At 48.1% G+C, this 22,575-nt stretch overlaps 1 protein-coding gene across 5 annotated transcripts in view; it reads left to right on the top strand.

Annotated features, from left to right (window-relative positions):
- The first annotated feature begins 5,772 nt into the window (after positions 1–5,772).
- FBXO34 (F-box protein 34) overlaps positions 5,773–22,575 on the top strand; it is a 62,321-nt gene continuing 45,518 nt past the window's right edge. For 2 of the 5 annotated variants that reach the window (XM_084796626.1, XM_084796624.1), the window contains exons 1-2: positions 6,690–6,807; positions 7,609–7,735. Coding sequence is in view for 1 of the 5 variants with exons in the window: in XM_084796620.1 (XP_084652746.1) it covers positions 6,659–6,807 (149 nt within the window). In the remaining 4 variants the exon portion in view is untranslated. Of the gene's footprint in view, positions 6,808–6,882; positions 7,059–7,608; positions 7,736–22,575 lie in introns of those variants that run through there. The other 3 variants (XM_084796620.1, XM_084796625.1, XM_084796629.1) reach the window with 3 other exon arrangements.

Here is a 22,575-nt window from a genome sequence, read left to right as displayed (position 1 = left end):
ATAAAAATTATTTTATTATTAGGCAACTACGGAGCTTGTTCCCAAAAGAAGAGACCAGAGTCTTTTTCCTCATGTTTTATTTTATATTCAACATATTAAACAAAATTAAAAAACATACAATTTATGCATTAGGGTGTTTTCAGTCATAGAGTTTTTTTTAAAGCCCCATAAATTCCTTAATAATACTAGGATGTATGACCTCATATGACAAGAAGTCTCAAGGGTTGGTGAGTCAGAGCTTCATGGATGCCACGAGGATGCAGGTAACTTCCATTCGTCTGCTTTGCTATCCTCGTTAAGTCTCCTCTGCTAACCACTCTGAGTCCAAAGTTCCAGACAGGAGCTGTTCTAGTCACCCTGCCTCAGACACGCATCTCACAGTAGGAACGCAACCAACGCCTGTGACTTCTGTGCTACCCGATCCACCCCCCACCCCGCCTCTCCCTTTCTTCCCCTTCCCCCCCCCCCACCAAGCAGGAGTGTATGTAATACATTTTTATCAGTCTTCTCTAAGGTAAGAAAAGCCCTTTCACCTCAGCATGGAGGTATGTGTGTGTTAGGAGGCAGAGCCAGAAGGATTGCTGGGAATTTGTGGATAGACTGGGTTACATAGTGACACCAGGCTAGTCAGGGCTACACTGCAAAATCCACCTGAATTAAACAAAACAAACCCTAATCCCCTTTCCAGGAACATCTTAGCAAACCACCCCCACCCCCCTCTGTATTTTATTGCTAAGATCCGAGGCTCGCTCATTGGAGCCAAGCATTCACAGGGAGATTGACCAACACTGGTTAGGTCAGGGAGGGCTTCTTACACTTGGGATTATGGGCATTTCCGGTAATATGACTGTGTGTGGCAGGGACCGCACTGCGTGATGCGGGATGTGGGGCATTTATTGGCTGCTTACAGTGTTTCCCCCTTAAGTGGTGACAATTGGTGTCTAGAAACGGCCCAATGTCTTTTGGAAGAGAAACCAATCTTCCTGCGGAAGGAAAGTCATTGGCCTAGGCCAGCCATTCTTTAGCCTGTGGTTGTAGATCTGCTGCCCCCAGAGCCCACCCAGAAAGGCCGGCAGAGATCAGCTGCCTGTGGGTTCCCAGTGAGTGCCACTCTGTCTAAACGCTCAGTGGTTAGGGTACATAGTGTTGTGATATTTCAGTATAATTCATATCAAAACAGCGCCATGACTTGGGGATGCTCTTATGTCTCTAGGAGATTGTGGTGCCCCTACTGTCAGTGTGTCTTTGCCTTCAGGCCTTCTTTTTAACGGCCAAGACTCTCTCTCTCTCCTCTTGTCCCTTTTACCAGTCATCTGCTGGGGATTAGTGCTCATGGTCTAGACTCTTTTTTGTTGTTGTTGTTGTTGTTGTTGTTGTTGTTGTTGTTTTTTCAAGACAGGATTTCTCTGTGTAGCCTTGGCTGTCCTGGACTCGCTTTGTAGACCAGGCTGGCCTCGAACTCACAGCGATCCGCCTGCCTCTGCTTCCCGAGTGCTGGGATTAAAGGCGTAGCCACCATGCCCGGCCCTATTTTTTTTTTTTTAATGAGTAAAAGTATAAATAGTTCGGTTAACTAGACAGCTGTGTATTGGGTGCCTGCTATTGTCTGGGGATGTGTGTTATAAAGTGGCCAGGCTGAATTAGTAGAACAGAGAGTTAGAGTGAGGTCTAGGGCGTGTCCGCAGTGATGTCACATTTCCGAGAGCCGACTGAGGAATCAGAGAGCTTGGAGGACAACTGTGATGATGGTGATGGTGACGATGGTGACTGTGTGTGTGCTACCTTTGGCCTGAAATATTTTTATCCTTGGAATGAAGGTGACTTTAATTCTTTATGTGATATAATAATTATCAAGATACACAAAGGTGCATTCTTCCTTTGTGGATTTTATTTTCCTTCGAGGCAGGGAATCTCTGTGATGGAAAAAAAAAAAAAAAAAAAAAGGAGCATGAAGGCTGATTCCGGTTACCAGGACACAGGGCTTCCCGCTCCCGCCCCTGCATTTTTGACTTTTAACTAGGATTCTCGGCTGAAGCTGCAGTCTTCCTTCCTGCCGGCCTCATACATTTTTGATTCTGTTTGAGACCCTGGCCTTCGATTACCAATGTCCTGCCTCTCTCTCCCTGTTTGTTTGTTGAGATGGGTTTCTCAGTGCAGTTCAGAATGGCCTGGAAGGCGAGATGCTCCCGCTTCAGCCTAGAGTCTTGCGGTTACAGGTGTGTGGCACTGCGCTCAGCTCCTAGTGAGTGAGTTCAAGGCCGTGCTGGGGGTACGTGAGACCCTGTCTCGAAGTATATTAACATATGAAACTGCTTACCTAGCAGCCTTTAAGTAAGTGCAGCATGACAGAAATCAAGGAAGTCATTTTGTTGGAGCCCCTTCCAAGTTGGACGCTCTCTACCCATGCTGCTCCAACCCTGCCCTTGTCCCATCTGCACCTGGTAAGCCACAAGGATAGTTTGGGTGTCAGCTCAAGGACCCCCTAAAAGCACCGAAGCTGCTATGACTTATGTATTCGGGTGGGGCCACACTGGGGGATTTGACTTAGTACATTTGCTGAGCAAGTGTGTGGGGCGCCAGGTGTCTTTCTCAGTCCTTCTTGACCTTGTTTAAAATTTAAAAATTAGATCTATTCATTTTGTTGTATGTACATTTTGCCTGCATGTATGAGTGTACGCTGCATACGTACTTGGAGCCCTCAGAGGTCAGAAGATGGACATGGACGGCTGCAAGCTGCCATGTAGATGCTAAGAATCCAACCTGGGTCCTCTGCCAGAGCAGGAAGTGCTCTTAACTGCTCTAGCAGCTCTCCAGTCCTGACTTATATTTTTGTTTTCACTTTTGTTTTTTTTTGAGACAGGGTTTCTCTGTGTAGCCTTGGCTGTCCTGGAACTCGCTTTGTAGACCAGGCTGGCCTCAAACTCACAGCGATCCACCTGCCTCTGCCTCCCAACTGACTCATTTTTAACGTGTGTGTGTGTGTGTGTGTGTGTGTGTGTGTGTGTGTGTGTACATATGCCATGGAGAGTCAGCTCCCCACTTCTGACCCATGGGTTCTGGGCATCAAACTCAGACCATCAGGCTTAACAACAGGTGCCTTTACTTGCTAAGCCATCTCATTGGTTCCATTTATTTACTCAATGATTTAAAATACTTATTTCACTCACTTATTTAATGTGTGTGCATTTGTGTGTGCGCGCCATAGTACCCATGCAAGGCTTGGCTGCAAGCACCTATCTTCCCCGACTGAGCCACCTCACTGCTCCTAGTCATTGGTTGTTGAGACAGGGCTGTAAAAGTAACTTTTATTTGCCTGTTTCAATTGTCATCTCCGAGACTTGTTGCCTCTGTCTGCTAACCTAGCCCTGGAAGCCTCATCCAATCTAACCTAGGCCTATACAGGTTGGCCTCAAACTTACTAACGAGCTCCTATTCCTTTATGCCTCCACCTCCCAAGGGGTAGGGGTTCAGGTGGGCACCACCATGCTGTTTATATAGTGCTGGAGGTTGGACCCAGGGCTTTGTGAAGAGTGGACACACAGCCATTGAGGAATGGCCATCTATGACAATTAGTGCTTAGAACTTTACTGGCTGGAAAACCTTCCTAGGCAGAATAATTCTTTGCATGCCCTGTATATTCATGCATGTGTTTATATGAACACACAGGCATGTGGGGGTTGGATGACAAACTTAGGGTTTGTTTCTCGGGCACTGTTCCCTGACAGGGTCTCTCAGTGGCGTGGAACTCACCAAGTGTGCTAGACTGCTGACCAGCAGCAAGCCCCAGGGATCAGGCTGTCTCTGTCTCCACAGTGGGATTACATTCCAGACGACCACACTTCGTTATTTTTTTTTTATGTGAATTCTGGGAATCAATCTCAGGTTCTCATGTTTGCAACGCATCTATTGAGCTGTCTCCCGAGCCAGGCAGTGTGGTTGTTTTGTTGTTTCAGACAGAATCTTGCTATGTAGACCAGGCTGGGCTGGAACTTGCTTCAATCAGGAACCGTTCTCTTCTAAGTGCTGGAACAGGCATGCATGTCTGGCCTCGAAGTTTGGTAATAGCCAACATGTGTTGCATTTATATCTAGATATTATGTTATGGACATTTATGTATAGTTTAGTTGTTTGATTTGGTTTGTGGTTTTTGGAAGAAGGCTTTACCATATAGCCCAGGTTGACCTGGGACTCATCGCAGTCCTCCTGCCTCAGCCTCACAAGTACAAATATTTTATGGGGCCTGTCCCGCCCTTGCCACCTTCCTTTGCTGTTACCGGCCGTTTCATGAGTTAAAGAACGGGGACTACAAATCAGACACAGATACCATTGCACTGAGGTGGCTCACACACTGGCAGCACATTATCATCATCCAGCGTTCTGACTTCCTGGGCTCCACAGGGTTTGTGGTTAAAACCCAGGGCTTTATTTTCCATGTATTTAATACTGCATCTAGGGTGATGGCTGAATGGGTAAAAGATCATCTTGCCACAAAAGCCTTATGACCTGAGTTCCATCCCAGGAACCTATACACACACACAAGCACACGCGCGCGCGCGCACACACACACACATGCACACACAGACACACACGTGCACACAGACCGACTCAACACGGAAAAGCTCATCCTAAATGTGGTCAGCATCACTGCATGGGCTGGGGCTCTGGGCTGAATATGAAAACAGTGCTGAGCATCCTCACTCACCTCCGTCTACTTCCTGCCTGTGGATCCCGTGTGACCAGCTGCCCCATTAATGCCACCATATCTTCTCTGCTTCAAATTGTAAACAACATAAACCCTTTTTAAAAATTAAGACAATCTCTAGATTTATTAACTATATTTTATGAGTGTTTTGCATGTATCTGTGTGTCACGTGTGCCTGGTGCCTGAGGAGGCCATTAGAAGGTGTCAGACGCCCTGAAGCTGTACTTACAGCAGGTGTGAGCTGTGTGTGAGCTGTGTGTGTGAGCTGCCGTGTGTGAGCTGCGTGTGTGAGCTGCCGTGTGTGAGCTGTGTGTGTGAGCTGCCGTGTGTGAGCTGCCGTGTGTGAGCTGCCGTGTGTGAGCTGTGTGTGTGAGCTGCCGTGTGTGAGCTGCCGTGTGTGAGCTGCGTGTGTGAGCTGCGTGTGTGAGCTGTGTGTGAGCTGTGTGTGAGCTGTGTGTGTGAGCTGCCATGTGTGAGCTGCGTGTGTGAGCTGTGTGTGAGCTGTGTGTGAGCTGTGTGTGTGAGCTGCCATGTGTGAGCTGCCGTGTGTGAGCTGCATGTGTGAGCTGCGTGTGTGAGCTGTGCGTGTGTGAGCTGTGCGTGTGTGAGCTGTGCGTGTGTGAGCTGTGCGTGTGAGCTGCCGTGTGGGGTCCTGGGAACCCAGGCCCTCTGCAAGAGCAGCACATGCTTCTAACCACCGGGTCATCTCTCTGGCCTCACAAAGCCCTTCATTCCCCAAGTTGCTTTTCTCAAGTGTTTTGGTTACAAACAATGAGAACGTGACTGATACAGCCCAGTGGGCCTGGGATAAGAAATGTGGCCCAGAGTGACCTTGAGCTGCCAACAGTCTCTTCTCAGCTTCCCAAATTCGGGGATTACAGGTGTGAACCACCATTCTTGGCTTACTTTTATATTTAAAAATTGCTCGCTCCCCCCTCCTCCCCACCCCCCCCCCCGTGTGTGTGTGTGTGTGTGTGTGTGTGTGTGTGTGTGTGTGTATGGGTATCCACACACCATGGCACTCATGCAGGGGACAGCTTTTGGGAGTGAGTTCGCTCCTCCCAGCAGGTAGGTCCTGGGGCTTGAACTCAGGCCGTCAGGCTTGCTGTTAGGCACCTTTACCTGCTGCACCATCTCACTGGTTCTTCTGACATTTTGATATTTAAGACTTCACAAATACGTCATACATATGTTCCAGAAGTTTTTTTTCTCCCTCCTGTGTGAGTCAGGTATTTAAAAAGTTGTTTTGTGTGTATAGGGGTTTTGCCCGCATATGTCCGTGCACCACGTGCGTGCAGTGTCGGTGGATGCCAGAAACGGGAGTCTGATTCTTTGGGACTGGAATTAACACGTTGTGAACCACCGGCAGGTGCCGGGAATTGAACTGAGCTCCTCTGGAAAAGCAGCCGGTGCTCTTAAAGGAGGAGCCCAGAGATCTCAAGTTCACTTTGCCCCTGGGCATGACCACGAACTCCTGGTCCCCTGCAACTACGTCCCAAATACCGGGATTACAGATACGAAGCAACATGCCCAGTGTACAGGTTGCCAGGGATCAAACCCACGGCTTATGGGCTCGCTAAGTAGCTCATTTTACACGTTTGAACTCTGACACAAAACCATACGCCGGGGGTAGAACCAAGATGAGGACCCGGGAGTGTCGGATACCTAATCGTGTCAAGCATGTTAAGGCTCCTGGACCACCGTGGGAGCGCTAATGGACTTGTCACTCTAGCCCTCCTCAAAGATTAGGGTTCTTGCCCTGAGGTCACCCCCAAGCTCCCCAACCTCGGCCACTTGGGGGCTCGCAGGCGCTTCTCGCCAGCGGCTTCCACCTCTCCCCGCAGCGCTCGCGGCCGCCGGCAGGGGGCGCCGACGCACGCAAGGCTCCGCGGCCCCGCCCCCGGGGCAACCGTCGATTGGGCCGGCGCGTGACGTCACGCCGGTTTAGCCAAACAAATGGGTTTCGGGGCGAGCGTTGGGCTCCGCCGCCCAGCGCTGAGCTCCTGGTCCGCCTCAGTCTTGGGGAGCGAGTCGGGCCTGTCGCCGTCGTCGCCGCGTCGGGCTGCCGCAGCCCCGGGCCAGGCCCCGGCCGGGCAGAAGCACAGGTGGGGGCGCGAGGCGGGCGGACACCGCGGCGGGGCCGGGCGGGCGTTGGGGGCGGGGACCGCGGGTGGCCGCGCTCCGGGGTGCCGCCGCCGCCGCCGCGTCCTCCGGGGCTCCCTCGGTCCGCGCGGCCCGGCCCTCCCCACCCTCCCCACCCGGAGGTCGAGCGCCCGGCGGGGTCCCCCCTACCCCGGGCCCTGAGGCGGACGACCCGAGCTTAGGCCTCCGCGGATGGGCTGCATGCGGGGCGCAGGTGAGCGCGGGCGCGTCTCCTCCCCGGTCCCCCGGGGGGCCCTCGGCGTGAGAGCCTGCGGCGGTGAGGTCACAGTTCCGAGGCTCTCGGCGTGCCTGTGATGTCAGGGCTCGGCCCGGAGAGACCGTGATGTCACACGCGGCCAGGCCCCGAGTGGCGACCTTGGCGCGCGGAAGGGCTGGGGAGGACCCGCGGGGAGGGAAGGGAAAAAAAAAAAAAAGGAAGTTCTGTCCTAGCAGATTTGAACCGAAATTGTGGGATCTCTGGCTTGGTACAGTTTGAATGTTAACAATTGTCAGGTGCTTAAACTTCGTTTCAGGAATCATCGTTAGTGCAGTTTAAGGACATTTGGTTTAGAGATAAAGAAATCATGGGGGGGGGGGGGAGCGGGGGAAGAGTATTCACTGTAAGTGCCTTTCAGGAAGCTAAACTCAGTTTGATGGTTTGATACAGCAGTCGCTGGGGAGGGTGCGCTGGGGCAGAACCAACCCCGGGGACTGATAAATTCAGTTGGCTTTATTTACCTTTTTTTTTTTTCTCTTTTGGCCAGTGATCTGCTTGTTAGCGAATGGACACGGCGAGCAGATCTTGAACGAACTTTATCTTGCAAAGAAGGGGAAGCTTGAATTAATGCAACATTCTTAGATATTAGTCAACCAAGGATTTAATTTCTCCAGGTGATTCTTGCTGCGCTGCACCCCCCCTTCATCAGGGATATTTGGTTTTCTGTGATTATAGTTCAGCAACAAACCTCCTCTTTGCCTCCGCCCCCACTCCCCCCTCCCTAAGACTGGGCTGTAACTTAATATAATAACACATCTGAAGACTACCTTTCGGGTCAGGTAATTAAAATTTTGTCGGTAGTGCTTTCTAATGTGAAATTATAAATTTTAGCAGGTGATTTTTTTAAGTGTTGATTTCTTCGGGTTTTCAAGAGAGCAGAGCTGTGTAGAGGCTGCTGTGCCCCACTAACCCGGGATCTCTGCCAATTGGTCCCTTCATCTTCTCCCTCTCCTAGAGTTTGGTTCAAAAAGGTAGGGCCCTTAAAACTGGTTCCAGTGAAGGTTTTCAGCAGGAGCTTCAGTAGGGCCCGTGCTTCCTTAGGCCCAGTTACTTGTAATAGTAGGGTACCCACAATACTTTAAGCCTCCCATTTGTTCTTAACATATTTGCATTGTATTTTAATAACTTGGGGTTTTTTTTTTACAGGGTCTCTTTCTAGCTCTGAGTGGCTGTATTACTTGCTCTGCAGTTCAGGGTAGCCTTGAACTCTGAGCAGTTGCTGCCTGTGTTGCCGTGCTGGGATGGCTTGTGTGCCACCACACCTGCCGTTCTGGGGTTTGCCGCAGCATGCTGATGAAATGCCAGTTAACACAGGAATGGCACCTCTGTCAGTACTGGATTTGGGTGTGTGTGTCCTGAGGTTCAGGCCAGGGTCTCCTACATATTGGCACTGAGCCACATTTCCAGGACTTACTGTGTATTTGACTGGATGTTTCTAAGACAAGACTTTCCCATAAATTTTTTTTTTTAAATCCTCACCAAGCCTTGGTAGCCATTGTGTGTCCCATAGAGCAGAATTTTTCCTTTAAGGCAATTAGAAATTGTAGGGTAACAATGTCCAGTGAAGGCTCTTACAGTAAAGCCTGAGCCGTTGGAACCCCAGTGATTGTATTAATGTGGAACTGCTGACATGGGGTGGGGTTGTGGTGGCAGCCAGCCTACTGTTAAGGCGAGGGAAGAGTCTCACAGGATATGTCTTAAACTTGAACACAATACTGAAAGGGAGTCATTGCCAGGCAGTAGTAGTGTCCTTCATGGCTCTGTGGCAGTGGCTGTCCACCTTCCTAATGCTGCGACCCTTTAATGTACAGTTCTTCATGCTGTGGTGGCCTTCAACCCTAAAATTATTTCGTTGCTACTTTATAACTGTAGTGCTGCTGCTGTTAAGAATGATAAGGTCAGCACATGTGAGGACATCTGATGGGCGCCCCCCAGAGGCGTCAGGACCCACAGGCTGAGAACCACTGCTCTGTGTACATTCACTGTGCTATGAGAAGTGGGAAGGGATGGAAGTCGGTCTGAATAGAAATGTAGAACCCTGCAGTTGATGGCAGTAGCTGTGTCAGGGGTGCTTGTCCACTTCGCTGCCTGTCTTGTCTGGCGTTAGTTAGTAGGTAGAGGACATTTTACCGTGTCGTGATGTTGCTGAGACAGAGTGGGCAGGAAGCAGCCCTGGTAAGGTGCATCACTGCATAACGCGCCACAGCTAGGGAACATTTGTGTTATCTGCTTTTAGCTTTTCACCCACGCTTTGCAGTTTTGGTCTCGGAAGCGCTTTTACTTTTTAAACGGTTTTATGGAAATTAGGGACTAAGCTTATTTCAAGACATTTGTCATTTGTTCACTTAGAGCACTTGAAGGGATGAAACAGCCCTGGGGACCGCGACATCTTTGTGGTGGACAGGGCAGCGTCGTGAGGCGGCAGAGCAGTGCCCGAATTTCTTAGGATGTGCTTATTGTGTCAGTTATGGTTACTAACACGCAGAATTTAGAATCGTATGAACGTCTACTTTATTTTCAACTTAGTTTGTGCTTACCTAGTTTAACTTCCACGGCATTGACATTCCTGCAGAGTTTACTCTTGTCTTAGTATTCGTTGGTAGAGCATACTTGTCTTGAGAGACTTCGTTTGGTGCTACTTTCCAAAATTTGCAGCTGTTTAAAACCAGACACTTGGGGAAGCAGCTCTGAATGCCTTCCTTGTCAGATCATGTGTGACAGGCAGGAATTTAGCAAGTGCATAATCTGCATGCAGTCCTTTGGGAGCAACAACAGAAAGGAGCAGATTAGCTCCAGTGCACCATGGGCCATTTGGAAATGGATTCCTGTACGTCCTTTGTCTAATTTATCTTCTCCACTTCAGTTTATGGGATTTTGAAGCAGATGAACCTACTGTATCATCATCCAGGATGGTGTTAATAATTAAAACGTACATGATCCTCAGTGTTTATTAAAATTACTTAGCCTTTTATTTTCAACTTCATTTTCTAGTTACTGCTCCACCGATCAGCGGCTCTCAACCTTCCTGTCGCTGTGACCCTTTAATACAGCTCCTCCTGTTGTGGGGACCCCAACCAAAAAGTTGTTTTCATTGCTAACTCATAGCTGTAATTGCGATACTGTTAGGAATCATAATGTGTCTGTTTTCTGATGGTTTTAGGTAATCCCTGTGAAAGGGCCATTAAATCCCAGAGGGGCTGCGACCCACAGGTTGAGAACCGTTGCTGTAGAGCATCGTATCATATTTGGCTTCAAAACCTAGCTTGTCTGTTTCCTACCTCAACCACAGTGTAAATCTGTGAGTCCAAGCCCGCACAAGTGTGCCTGCACAACACTGTCAGTCAGAAAACACTTTTTGAGCATCTTTGTGCCAGGGACATGATGTAAAGCCCACTGCATATTCTTACCTGTTTTCTTTCTGTTCTGTGTGTGTGTATGTACGCATGTGTGAGCTCTGTTGCATCCTCCTGTGTGGGAAGTGTGTGGAGACCAGACGTCACTATCAAGATGTCTCCCTCCGTTACTTCGCCACTCTAACCTTTGAGACAGAGTCTCACTTTATCTAGATTTGCTTGGCTAGTGAGCCCACGGGCTCCAACGGTATCTCTCTGGTGGTGGGGATACAGACATGAGCCCTATGCTTGCCGTTACCTGGGTTCTGGGGGTCTGAGCTCAGGTCCTCATACATGCGTAGCAGACAACTTACTCGTGCGCTGAGCTGCGACCCCGGTACCCTCCCTGCTGTTTTAACAGCCACTTAACCAGAGAGCAGAGGGTCTGAGGGGTTAGAGTCACACTGGTGACTGCTCTTGCTGCACTTGGCTGCACAGGTGTTTCATCCAGATGTTAGTTTAAGGATGTGTTAGAAACTCAGAAAGGAGAGAGGTTATCCTAGCCTCAGGCGAGGCCTGCCACCCCCACGTCCCTGATCTGTGTTGGCCTGGGATGAGTGGAAGGATGAGTGGCTGCAGCCAGAGCTCGTCTGTGTGGGCAATCAAAATTCAGAAAAGGAAGAGAGCCGTCAAATACCTGCCTTCTTTCCCTTGAAATGTTGGCTTTTTGAGGCAGAATATTACCTTCTAGTTCAGACTGTCCTTGAACCTACAGTGTCCCTGCCTTCCAAGGTCTGCGGTTCTGAGCGTGCTTCCCGTGTCTGGCCGTCTTCTGTCTCAGACGTGTTACTGTGAGCCCTCTCAGAGCATGAGCCTCTCATGGCCTTCGTTTTTTAGCCTTTTCTCTTCCTGACTTAATTTTTGGGGAAATATTAATCACTACAGAAAAATATTTGAACAGTTGAATACCTAAATACCCACCATCTAGATTCTGTAATTCCTTAATATTCTGTGAAATAGCTGAATTGTTTTATTACCTACATGGTTCCCTCCTTTTATTGGTCAAGCTTATATTTTTGTTTCTTTTATAGTAAGTGTACTTCACATTTACACACTCCAGAATCTTTATCTTTGTTTATTTAATTTTTGCTAGCATTTATAGTGAAATGTACAAATCTTTTACATGTCCATGTAACCACGTATCCTGTCGAGATCTCAGGACGTTACCGTTGTCACAGAAAGTCTATCGGCTTACGTGGCCTTTAGTCTTTTGCTGTGCTACTACATTCATTAGTTCTTTCTGAAACCGTCCGTTTGAAAGACCCGCTCACTGGCTCTGTCAGCGCACACTTGGGCAGGCTTGGCCGCAAATGAGGAGGGAAAGCTGTTTACTTCACAGGTCAGGAGCAGAGAGCCTGATGAGAGGCCTTGAGACCTGTCTGACCTTGTCGTCTTGTGAGGAGGTCAGAGACGCTCTGAGCCTTCTAGCCTCCAGAACACAGCATTGATTTCTGTTCGCAAAGACCCTAGGCAAGGTGCTGTGTTTCAGCGGCACTACCAGTGAGGGCGAGAGCAGCGCCTTGAAGCAGTGGCTGAAAGTGTGGGGCTGGCTTTGGAGTTGGGGGAGGGAGACAGTAGAGCAGTTTGGGGAGTGGGCTGCGGGGAAAGGAACTTGAAGGACAGTGCACCGTCACCCTCGGCAGGAGTGAGGAGGGGCATGGAAACTAGAGTGCTGCTGGACCGAGTTTACAGTGGACGGAACCGGACAGATTTGTGCTGGTGCCCTTTTTGGAAAACACCTTCCGAGCAGCAGAGAGTGCGGCAGAAGCAAAGTGCTGACAAGGCACATGGCCTCTCCTGACTGCTTATAGTAATACGGGGGTGACAGAAGCAAGTATGCGCACAGGAGACTTCATAACTAAAAGGGACAGAGAAAGCAGAGAGTCGATCTCAGTTCAGACTGGCCATGCTGTAAGTGCAAAAAGACACTCAGCAGAGAGCATGCAGGGTGTAGCCAGGTGAACTTTGGTAAAGACATCAGTGTAGGCTGATGGATGCCAGGTGCTGTTCATCAAGACAGTAATCCCTCAGGTATGTCTGATCTTTACAGCTGCCCTACTCATCACAGGCCCTGGATGACTTCAAGGTTCTGTTCCCTGCAGTCCAGTGGCTGACACCCAAGGTGCAGCGTAGGTCACAATGGCCGTCCCTCCGGAGGTCTCATACTTCGGCTGTGTGTGGCGCAGGCTCCTCTAGAGCAGAGTGCCTAAACGTGTGTCACTTGGATTGCAAAGTAAGCTGTGGAGATCCTGAGTCCAGGGACACCCCCAAGAGGTGGGACACGATGGGGAGCACCCCTAAGCTCAATAGCTTTAGGGATACGGCTAGGCCATAAGACCTCTGTAGAACCCTCAGCTTGAGGACATCCGCAGCTTGTGCTGTGTCCCTGCAAAGCCGTGGGAGTGGCTACTGCTGGATCCTGGGTGCCCCATCCCCAGATAGTTTGTCTGGACAGCAGGAGATTAAGTCAGAGAGAATATGGAACTTTAAGGGTTAACATGCTTGTAGGAGGTTCTGTGCTAAGTGATAGTTTTAAGAAATGACTTATTTAGCCAGGCACCATGGTGCATGCGCCTGGAGGCAGAAGCAGGTGGATTGATGCAAGTTTGACGCCAGCCTGATCAATTAAGTAAGTCCAGGACAGCCAAGGCTACATAGAGAAACCCTGTCTCAAAAAACCAAACCAAACCAAACCCCCACCCCCCCAAAAAAAAGACTTATTTATTTTGAAGTGCATGTTTTATCCTTGTGGAGTTGCGCCTGACTCACTATGCGTTGTTTGGTTTTCTAGGCTGGTGCTGCAGGCAGCCGCTCCCTTCACAGGAAACCCCACCTTTGATTCTCATTCGTACTCACTCAGAGGAAAATCTAGGCTGTAGATTTTTGAGTTGTTGCTGCAGTTGGTTAAGATATTTGGGGCTAAGCTGGATAGATGGCTCAGCAGTTAAGAGCACTGACTACTCTTCCAGAGGTCCTGAGTTCAATTCTCAGCAACTACATGGTGGCCCACGACCATCTATGAGATCTGGTGCCCTCTCCTGGCCTGCAGGTGTACATGCAGATAGAGCACTCACATACATACACACGGAAATCTAAAGAAAAAGTATTTGGGGCTGTTGTTAGAGAGAGGAGTGAAGATATTTTGTATGACTGTGGGAGAAGTGGAGGTGAAGGTTGGTGGCTTGAGTGTGTCCCCCAGATCCCGTGTTGAATCCCATCTCAAGTGCAGGAGCTTTAAGTTGTGACTAGGTGAGCCCTGATGAAGACAGCTAGTGCCTTAGAAAGGTCTAGCAGGACCCCTGATCCTTCCACCATGTGAGGCCATGAGAAGGTGCTCCCGTCTATGAAGGACGGGTCCTCTCTGCTGCTGTGTGGACTGTAGTGTCCAAGCCTCAGGCCCTTTCTGCTGCTGTGTGGACTGTAGTGTCCAAGCCTCAGGCCCTCTCTGCTGCTGTGTGGACTGTAGTGTCCAAGCCTCAGGCCCTTTCTGCTGCTGTGTGGACTGTAGTGTCCAAGCCTCAGGGCCTCTCTGCTGCTGTGTGGACTGTAGTGTCCAAGCCTCAGGCCCTTTCTGCTGCTGTGTGGACTGTAGTGTCCAAGCCTCAGGCCCTTTCTGCTGCTGTGTGGACTGTAGTGTCCAAGCCTCAGGGCCTCTCTGCTGCTGTGTGGACTGTAGTGTCCAAGCCTCAGGCCCTCTCTGCTGCTGTGTGGACTGTAGTGTCCAAGCCTCAGGGCCTCTCTGCTGCTGTGTGGACTGTAGTGTCCAAGCCTCAGGGCCTCTCTGCTGCTGTGTGGACTGTAGTGTCCAAGCCTCAGGGCCTCTCTGCTGCTGTGTGGACTGTAGTGTCCAAGCCTCAGGGCCTCTCTGCTTATGGGTGGACTGTAGTGTCCAAGCCTCAGGGCCTCTCTGCTTATGGGTGGACTGTAGTGTCCAAGCCTCAGGGCCTCTCTGCTTATGGGTGGACTGTAGTGTCCAAGCCTCATGTCCTTTCTGCTGCTGTGTGGACTGTAGTGTCCAAGCCTCATGTCCTTTCTGCTGCTGGGTGGACTGTAGTGTCCAAGCCTCAGGCCCTCTCTGCTGCTGTGTGGACTGTTGTGGCCAAGCCTCAATTAAATTCTTCTCATCAGATAGAGACCTTTACTTAAGGATCAGAGAAAAGAACTTTTGTGTTCTTTTTTAAGAGAGTGGAAATTTTGGTATAAAGTATCAGTAGAAGTAATTTTATGGCTTGAATTTAGATAGATTTAAATTTTTTAAAAAATTTACTTTCTGACGTTAATGTTTTCCTGTTGTGTCCATGAATACCATGTATTTCCTGATTTGTTCACAACCCCAGAACTGGAACCACAGGCTGTGCGCTGCCGTGTGGATGCTGAGAACTGAACCTGTGCCCTTGGAAGAGCTGCCAGTGCTCTTAGCCACTGAGCCATCTCTCCAGCCCCTCTTTTTTTTTTTTTTTTTTTTTGGTTTATCAAGACAGGGTTTCTCTACGAGTCCTAGGCTGTCCTGGACTCACTTTTGTAGACCAGGCTGGCCTCGAACTCACAGCGATTCGCCTGCCTCTGCCTCCTGAGTGCTGGGATTAAAGGCATGCGCCACCACGCCCAGCCTCCAGCCCCTCTTAATGACGTGTTTTGAGAAAAGAGTAATGTGAAATGTAGACTCTTTTCCTGTGTGTCATCATAGGTTCTGTGACTTCAGGACTTGTGTTCTCTCTCTTCTTTCTTTCTTTTTCTTTTTTTCTATTTTTAAATTTTATTATAGTTTATTCAGATTACATCCCACTTGTTATCCCCTCGATTGTATCTTCTTGTTCCCACCCAGTCCCCCTCCCCTAGACCTGACAGAAGGGGACCTCCTCCCCCATAGTATGGCCACAGCCTGTCAGGTCTCATTCCAATTGTCTGTTTCTCCTTCCTCAGTGGCTGCTGGGCCTCCAGGGGGCGGGGCCTACACAAACTGTTGCCCCAACCTGGGACAATGCTTGCAGTAAACCTAGACCCTCTGTTCAGAGCTAGCCAATGGACAGCTCATTCTCCATGGGTGTGTGTGGGGGGGGCACTGCCTCTGACAGGAACTGTGGTGTCCTCTCTTCTTTCTTGTTGCCTGGTTTTTCTCCTTTGCTAGCAGTTCTTTCCCGGCCCTCTGCTGTTCCTGACCCTCTTCAGGCTGCTCAGTGGTAATTCCTGATGCAGTTATGCTTCTGTTTGTACCCCATACACTTTAATTTGCTAGGTTTCCATCTGTTAAGAAGAACACCTCTTTTGTGTATCTGTTTGCCTTGCACTCACTGTTCAAGTCCAAGGACGTATGGCGTTCTCGGTAGTAGTTGTACCAAATGGGATTTAATGAGAAAGGATTTGTAAATGTTGGACCGTCTACATGAAATTGAGCTTCTAAGAACAAACTCCAGAGTAATAGAGCAGAGTTTGCCTGCTGGCTGCGTACTGCCAGCACAGACCTAGTACCAGTGTTTGAACCAGAAGCTGCTGCCACTATACTTGATGGCATTTTTGAGAGAATGCCCCATTATTCCTGTCTTTATGTGAGACCATGGCTTCCATGTGGGGCCATGACTGGGGTTTGTCTGCAGTGTCCTGTGAAGAACTGAGCTTATTCTCCCAGACTATCTTTTGCTTGAAGATAAAATCTTTTCTAATCTTGTTGTAGTTTTCTGAGAGAGTCTTAGTAAAATCAATGGTGGCATTAATTTTTAAAATGCTGTTGTAATAGAAAACCCACTCACTCACTGGCTAGCACCGTGAGAAGTCCAAAGACGAAGTCTGACTGAGTACTTCTGTTTTTTGACCTCAGTTTCGCTTGCTTCCTTCCTTTATTTAGTGAGCTTAACTTTTATGCGCTTTGTCCCTTTGTGGTCTTGGTACATTTGTCATAATTGAAGTGCCGTGTCCCCATGCTATGTGCCTCCACCTGAGGCCACGCAGAGGGAAAGAATTCTGTAGAAGCTGTGTGAGGGCTCCTAGGCTGTTGCACAAGTTCCTTTGTCAGTACGAAGTCTGAGACCCCTTCTCCTGAGCAGAACTTGACTGACACACTACCTACACGTTGTTGGAGAGGAGGAGTTCCTGAGGCCAAGGGCCTGTAGATGCAAACAGCAGACGCTCCCTGTGCGAGCCTGAGTCCACAAACAGCAGACACTCACTGTGCGAGCCTGAGTTCACAAACAGCAGACGCTCACTGTGCGAGCCTGAGTTCACAAACAGCAGACGCTCCCTGTGCGAGCCTGAGTCCACCTTCTCCTTCGTCCCATTAGACAAGCAGTCGCCCGATTGTAGTGACTTTGTCTTCTCCTGTTTAACCTTTGCCATCCTCTAGTGTGGAATAAGCATAGTCTGGTGGATTGAAGGAAGGAAACTGTCCTGAACTGCAGGTTGGTGCTGTCCATCAAAATTCAGTTTACAATTGTCTATGAAAAACGTGTCCGTCTGTGTGTGGTTTTTGACAAAAATTCCAGAGATGTTTCTCTCGTCCTTGCTTTTATCACTTTCTCTCTTTGAGGAATGGTCTAACCAAGCTGAGCCAGAGCTCAGAGTCCTCCTGCCTCAGCCTTACATCTGGCGATACTACTTTTGAGTTTGAACCTATTCTGTTTTTTTGTTATCATGCTTAAAAATAATTTTTAATTTTTTAATATGACCCTACTCTACTCTGAGGGGTTCCCTCAGCAACCCTGGTACTCAGTTTCTTCAGCCTTGCCTTTCCTTTTACACTGCCTCAACTAAAATGAGTCAGATATGGTGGCATAGCCTGTATTCCCAGAATTTGGAAGGTGGAGGAGCATCATCAGAGTTCAAAGCCAGTGTAAGCTATGTTTGAGGGCAGCCTGGGCTACATAAGCCCCTGTCTCAAAAAACCAATAATCAGACTCAAACCAACCAACCACAGTCTTCCATTATAAAACAAACAACAAAAACCCTGTTTCCTAAAACCTCCTTGGACTCTCAGTTCCTCCATGCCTTTCCACATCCTCAGGTGTGCATACAGAGTACTTAGCTAGTTAGTACTTGGTGTGCATACAGAGTACTTAGCTAGTTAGTACTTTGGGTGCATATAGAATGCTTAATTGTTCTCTAATCATCTCGTGTGTATTAGCTTTATCTTTCCTCTTGTGAATGGTAAGCCTCCTCTCTCCCTGTGCCCCTAAACCAGAGGCATATATTTGAAGTTAGCTTTTCCTTTATTTATGTTTGTATCCTTAAAGTTGTTAAAGTTATTTTGTTTTCTACTCTGTTGGCTAACTTTGAAATACATTTTTTAGCATGGAATTTATGAATTTGTGTGTGCGTGTTGCTGGAGATTAAACCCAGGGTGCATTTTAAAAATTAAAACAATTATGTTTATATATTGCTTATATGAGGCCATAAAGCCACTCTAGAAACTACAGAGATAATTATTGATTAGCTGGGGTTTCTTAGGATGAAATCTGTATTTGATAAGGATGGCTCTCTCAGAGCACCACTTTGGTTATTGTTGAAGGACCAGGAGAGGTGGACCAGTTTCCAAACTAGGGCAAGAGATCTTATTTCAAGTTGAGGCATCAGGCTCAGCCTCTGTGTTCTCAGCGCCTTCACAGCCCCACTCCCTTGAGTTGTGGGGTGCAGGTTTCCTCCGTCACGCTGTTCTAGATGACGAGCTCTATCAGTGTCTGGAAGATACGTTCAGAGAGGGTCTGAGGGCGCCAAGCTTTCCAAGAAATCAACCCCTCTTTCTTTAACACGACGAAATATAAATATGTTAACATTTTTAATTTGTGGAATTTTAGTACCCATTATTTTCTGGGATATGTAAGCTAGGCATTGATGCTAAGTGCATTAGTTAGTAGTTTTTGTTTTTGTTCATGTTTTGTTTTTGTTTGCTTGAGACAGTCTCTTCCTATATAGCCTAGGTTGGCTTAAAACTCAAGGTCCTTCCTGTTCTGGTGCCTGGGTTACAGGCGTGCCCACCAGCCTGCCTAAGCTCTGTCACCTTTCCTCTTAGCCCAGTTTCACAGATTGTCTCGTCTTTGATAAGTCTAAGTCTTTAAGAGTTCTCCCATTTTCTGCTGTTTCCCCTCAGTCCCTTATGTAGCACCCCCTTTGCTAAATATGTAGTGATGGTTATAAGTAATCAATTGATTATTAACAGCCATGTACATTATTAACTTCACTATAGGGCATACTTTTGTCCTGTTAGCTGGTTAATTAAAACTTCAAATTAAGATGTAACTTGACATTTTAGTCGCATATATTTTAAAGTATTGGAAAAATATTGTTACCTTAAAACTTCAATAAAAGGGCTTGAAACTTAAAAGAAAAACCAGTCTGATGATCTTGAAATTTAAGTGAAAACTTAAACTTTATTGCTGTAGTATTTATAAATCTAAATCTAAAAGATGAATTATTGTGAAATGCATTGATTTAAAGAGTCTGTATTGGGGATGATCTCAGTAATTAAACTATTGTATAAGATACTAGAAAATCACATCTGTTCTTACAGTAGTTAAATGACTTTGGGACTCTTTATCTTGCTTGCATTGCCTGAAATGTGTCTGTTTGTATGTGGGTGAATGCATTTGGAGAGGCTAGAGATGGACACCAGGTGTTTTTCTTGATCATTCTTCACCTTACTTATTTATTTATTTTGGTTGTTTGAGACAGCGGTTCTCTGTGGGGCCTTGACTATCCTGGACTCACTTTGTAGACCAGGCTGGCACCTTATTTATTTTTTAAAGACTTGTTTATTTTTATTTTGTGTGTATCTTGCCTAGAGGTATGTCAGTGCACCCTGTGTGTGTGGTGCCTGTGGAAGCCAGAGGAGGGCATTGGATCCCCAGGGACCTGAGTTACGGCTGGCTGTAAGCCCCATGTAGGGCCGGGGCACTGAACCTGGGTCACCTGCAAGAGCAGCTGCTAGAGGCTGAGCTCTCTCCAGGTCCATCCTTCTTACCGTCTGAGACAAGGTCTCCTGATGAACCTGACATTCACTGATTGACCAGGCAGCTCTCAGAGCCTCCTCTCCCCCCACCTCCACCCCACGCTGGGGTTACAGGCTTAGTCTGAAATGGCCGCCCTGCTTTTTTATGGGTGTATTGGGGATTTGAACTCAGTTCCTGAGGCTTAGTAAAGAAACACTTTACCCTGCTGATCCACTTTCTCAGCCCTTGATTGAATTTTAGTGAAGAGTTATAAAGCTTAAGGATTTACCCCACCCTTAACCTGCTTTAAGAGATGAGAGAAGGGGAGTACATGTTCCTGAAAGGTATTATTAGCCTGACATGGTGCCCATGCTTATAATGCCAACACTTGAAAGCCAGAGACCAGAGTTGAGGCCAGCCTAGACTGCATGGCAAGACCCTGCTTCAGAAAAGGGATATGGTAAGTTGTTTGGCAAGATAGATCAGTTGGGTGTCTTCCATCAAGCCTGACAAACTTGGGTTTTCTCCCCAGAATCTACATAGCAGAAGGAGAAAGCATACTTCCCCACGTTGTCCTCTGACCCACATCCATGCTGTGGCACACAAATGCACACAAAATAAAAATGTAATTAATAGAGCTGGGTGTGGTGGCACACACCTTTAATACCAGCACTTGGGAGGCAGAGGCAGGTGCATCTCTGAATTTGAAGCCAGCCTGGCTTACAGGGTGTCCAAGACAGCCAGGGCTGTTACATAGAGAAATCCTATCTCAACAAACAAACAAAACCCACAAAAACCCAAAATGACAAAATTGTAATAAATACATTTTAAACATTTATAAAATGACATTGTATTAGAAAATACAGCCTTGTCTTCAAGAACACTTCCCTTGAAAGGTTAGTGGTTGTTATCCGTGCCACATATATCCCAGAGCACCCACTGCTGACTAAGGATTGCTGAGTAGTCGATGGCTGTTGTCACTTTCCAAGCCTATTAGAAGCAATCTAATGTTTGGCTCTGTTTTGTTTGACAGTATTGGGGACTAAACCTTACAAATGCTTGGTGATCACTCAGCTACAGTTTTAGCCCAGCATGTGGTTTCTGTTGCTGACAACCAGAGTTGACTTTGGTACTTTCTGTCTTGCCTCTGTCCATCACTTGATTCCCTCACACCTAGGCTGTGGTGGTTTGAGTAACAATGGCCCCACAGTCATTAGGGAGGGCTTAGGAGGTGTGGTCTTGTTGGAGGAAGTGTGTCACTTGGAGGGGGGGTTCTTTCTTCCTGCTGCCTGTGGATGTAGAACCCTCAGCTCCCTCCCCAGCACCTGGTCTGCCTGTGTGCAGCCGTGCTCCTGCCATGACAGTGGACGAAACCCATGAAGCTGTAAGCCAGTCCCAGTTCAGTGCGTTTTTAAATAAGAGTTGCTGTGGTCACGGTGTTTGTTCACAGCAATAAAACACTAAGACTTGGGGGTTCTTAGAGTAATAGTTCCAGCATTATTTAAAACTATGGCTTTTGGGGAAAAATGTTTTCTGATTAGGTCCTGTGCTTAACTGGTTGAGAGTGCTAACGGTGACGCTTCCTGCTTCGGTAGGTTGATGCCCACTCCCAGGTGGCTGTGTCTCACCTCCTCTTTTAGCGCAGACTTTGTTCTCCCACCTTATAAAAGTTTAGCTTTCATTATCCCTCCCCCCATAAACCTTTGTGTTACTTCCATTTCCTGCTGGCTGCCCCTCATGCGTCAGCGGAGCTCCTGTCTGCAGCAGGGCTGGCTGGCCCCCCCCCCTGGTGTGGCTTATGCTGTGAGGGTTGAGTGCTGTGCCACCTGCAGTGCTGCAGCAGTGCTCTCCCAATCACAGGATGCCTCTCCTTCACCCTTGTTCCTATCGCTGCCTTGCTTTCCTGTAAAAAGAAAGAAGGAACGGAGAGCGGTGCTCAGTGGTTAAGAGCGCTTGTTGCTCCTTCAGACCTGGGCTCAGGGCCCAGCTTCCATGTGGTGGCTCACAACCCTTACAGCCCTAGTTGCAGCGCTCCCCAGGCGTGTGCATAATGCAGGCAAAACAGGCAGACACACAAAATAACCCTAATTTTAAAAAGAGATACATGGTACTTTGCTTTTTTTTTTTTTAAAAACATTTTTTGTCAATCTTTACATCTTAGTATACGAACAAAGCGTTTGTGAGAAAGCAAGCTGGAGCAGTGGGATAAAAACACATTTGCGATGCACGAGTCCAGGCGGCACTTAGGCCTGGGGTGGTGTTTGCGATGTTGCTCTGCTCTTCTGTTTCTACAGGACGGTATAATTAGCACAGGAAATGCACCTGCATGGATCGCTCAGTGCATCGTTTTCACTTGTCTGTACTCACGGAACAAGTGCTGCAGTCATGAGAAGAGTCCTCTAGCCTGTCCGTCTGTCCTTCCCGTCCTTTACTTTTCAGGTTGTGTATAGGCTGTGTTCAAGGGTTGGTCCACGGCCTCAGTGACCAGTCTGCATCTCCAGTCCAGGCAGTGTGGCTCAAGGACCAAACAAGGTCTCCTCTAGCTGCTGCTGAGTCACAGCAGTTTGTTAGCTGGGATGCATTGCTGTGGTCACAGTGGAAGAAGGGAGCCTGGGAAGTGCGGGCGGCATTGCGTCTTTCCCTGGCACAGACAGCGCCACCGTGAGCCCTTGCTGCTGTGCTACTTTGTGGATGAAGCCGTAGAGTTGACCCTAGTGTCATCTGCGGAGTACACCTGCTTTTTTCTTTTTTCCACCTGCCTTTTCTTTCTGTCAAGGTTTTTATATTTGCCAATCCCATAAAAGAATTATGGCCAAGACCAGCTCTTATCTGCCCAGCAGGATAGGTAGAAAAGTAATACCGTCCTAATGCCCTCCTGTACTGACAGCGCCTTGACAATGCCGACTGCACGTCAGCTACTGCGACGCTGCGTCAGATGATACACAAGCAGCACGTTTCATTGTCCTTAGTTCAGTCCTAACAGGAAACTAATGGCCGGTGGAAAAGCAGACAGGCTCTAACTCACAAATACTTCAGTGTGCTGACAGGAAGTAGTATTTTCCAGGAATCATTACGTTAATTGAAAAGTAAAGTAAGCTTAGTGTGTCAGTGTGCCCACAGTCCAGCTGAGGGGAGGGCTGAGGGAAG

Source organism: Acomys minous (assembly GCF_964271855.1).
Source record: "Acomys minous genome assembly, chromosome: 9".
Lineage (NCBI taxonomy): Eukaryota > Metazoa > Chordata > Mammalia > Rodentia > Muridae > Acomys > Acomys minous.
The sequence above is the reverse complement of the archived record's forward strand: the minus strand, read 5'-3'. Positions and strand labels throughout refer to the sequence as shown.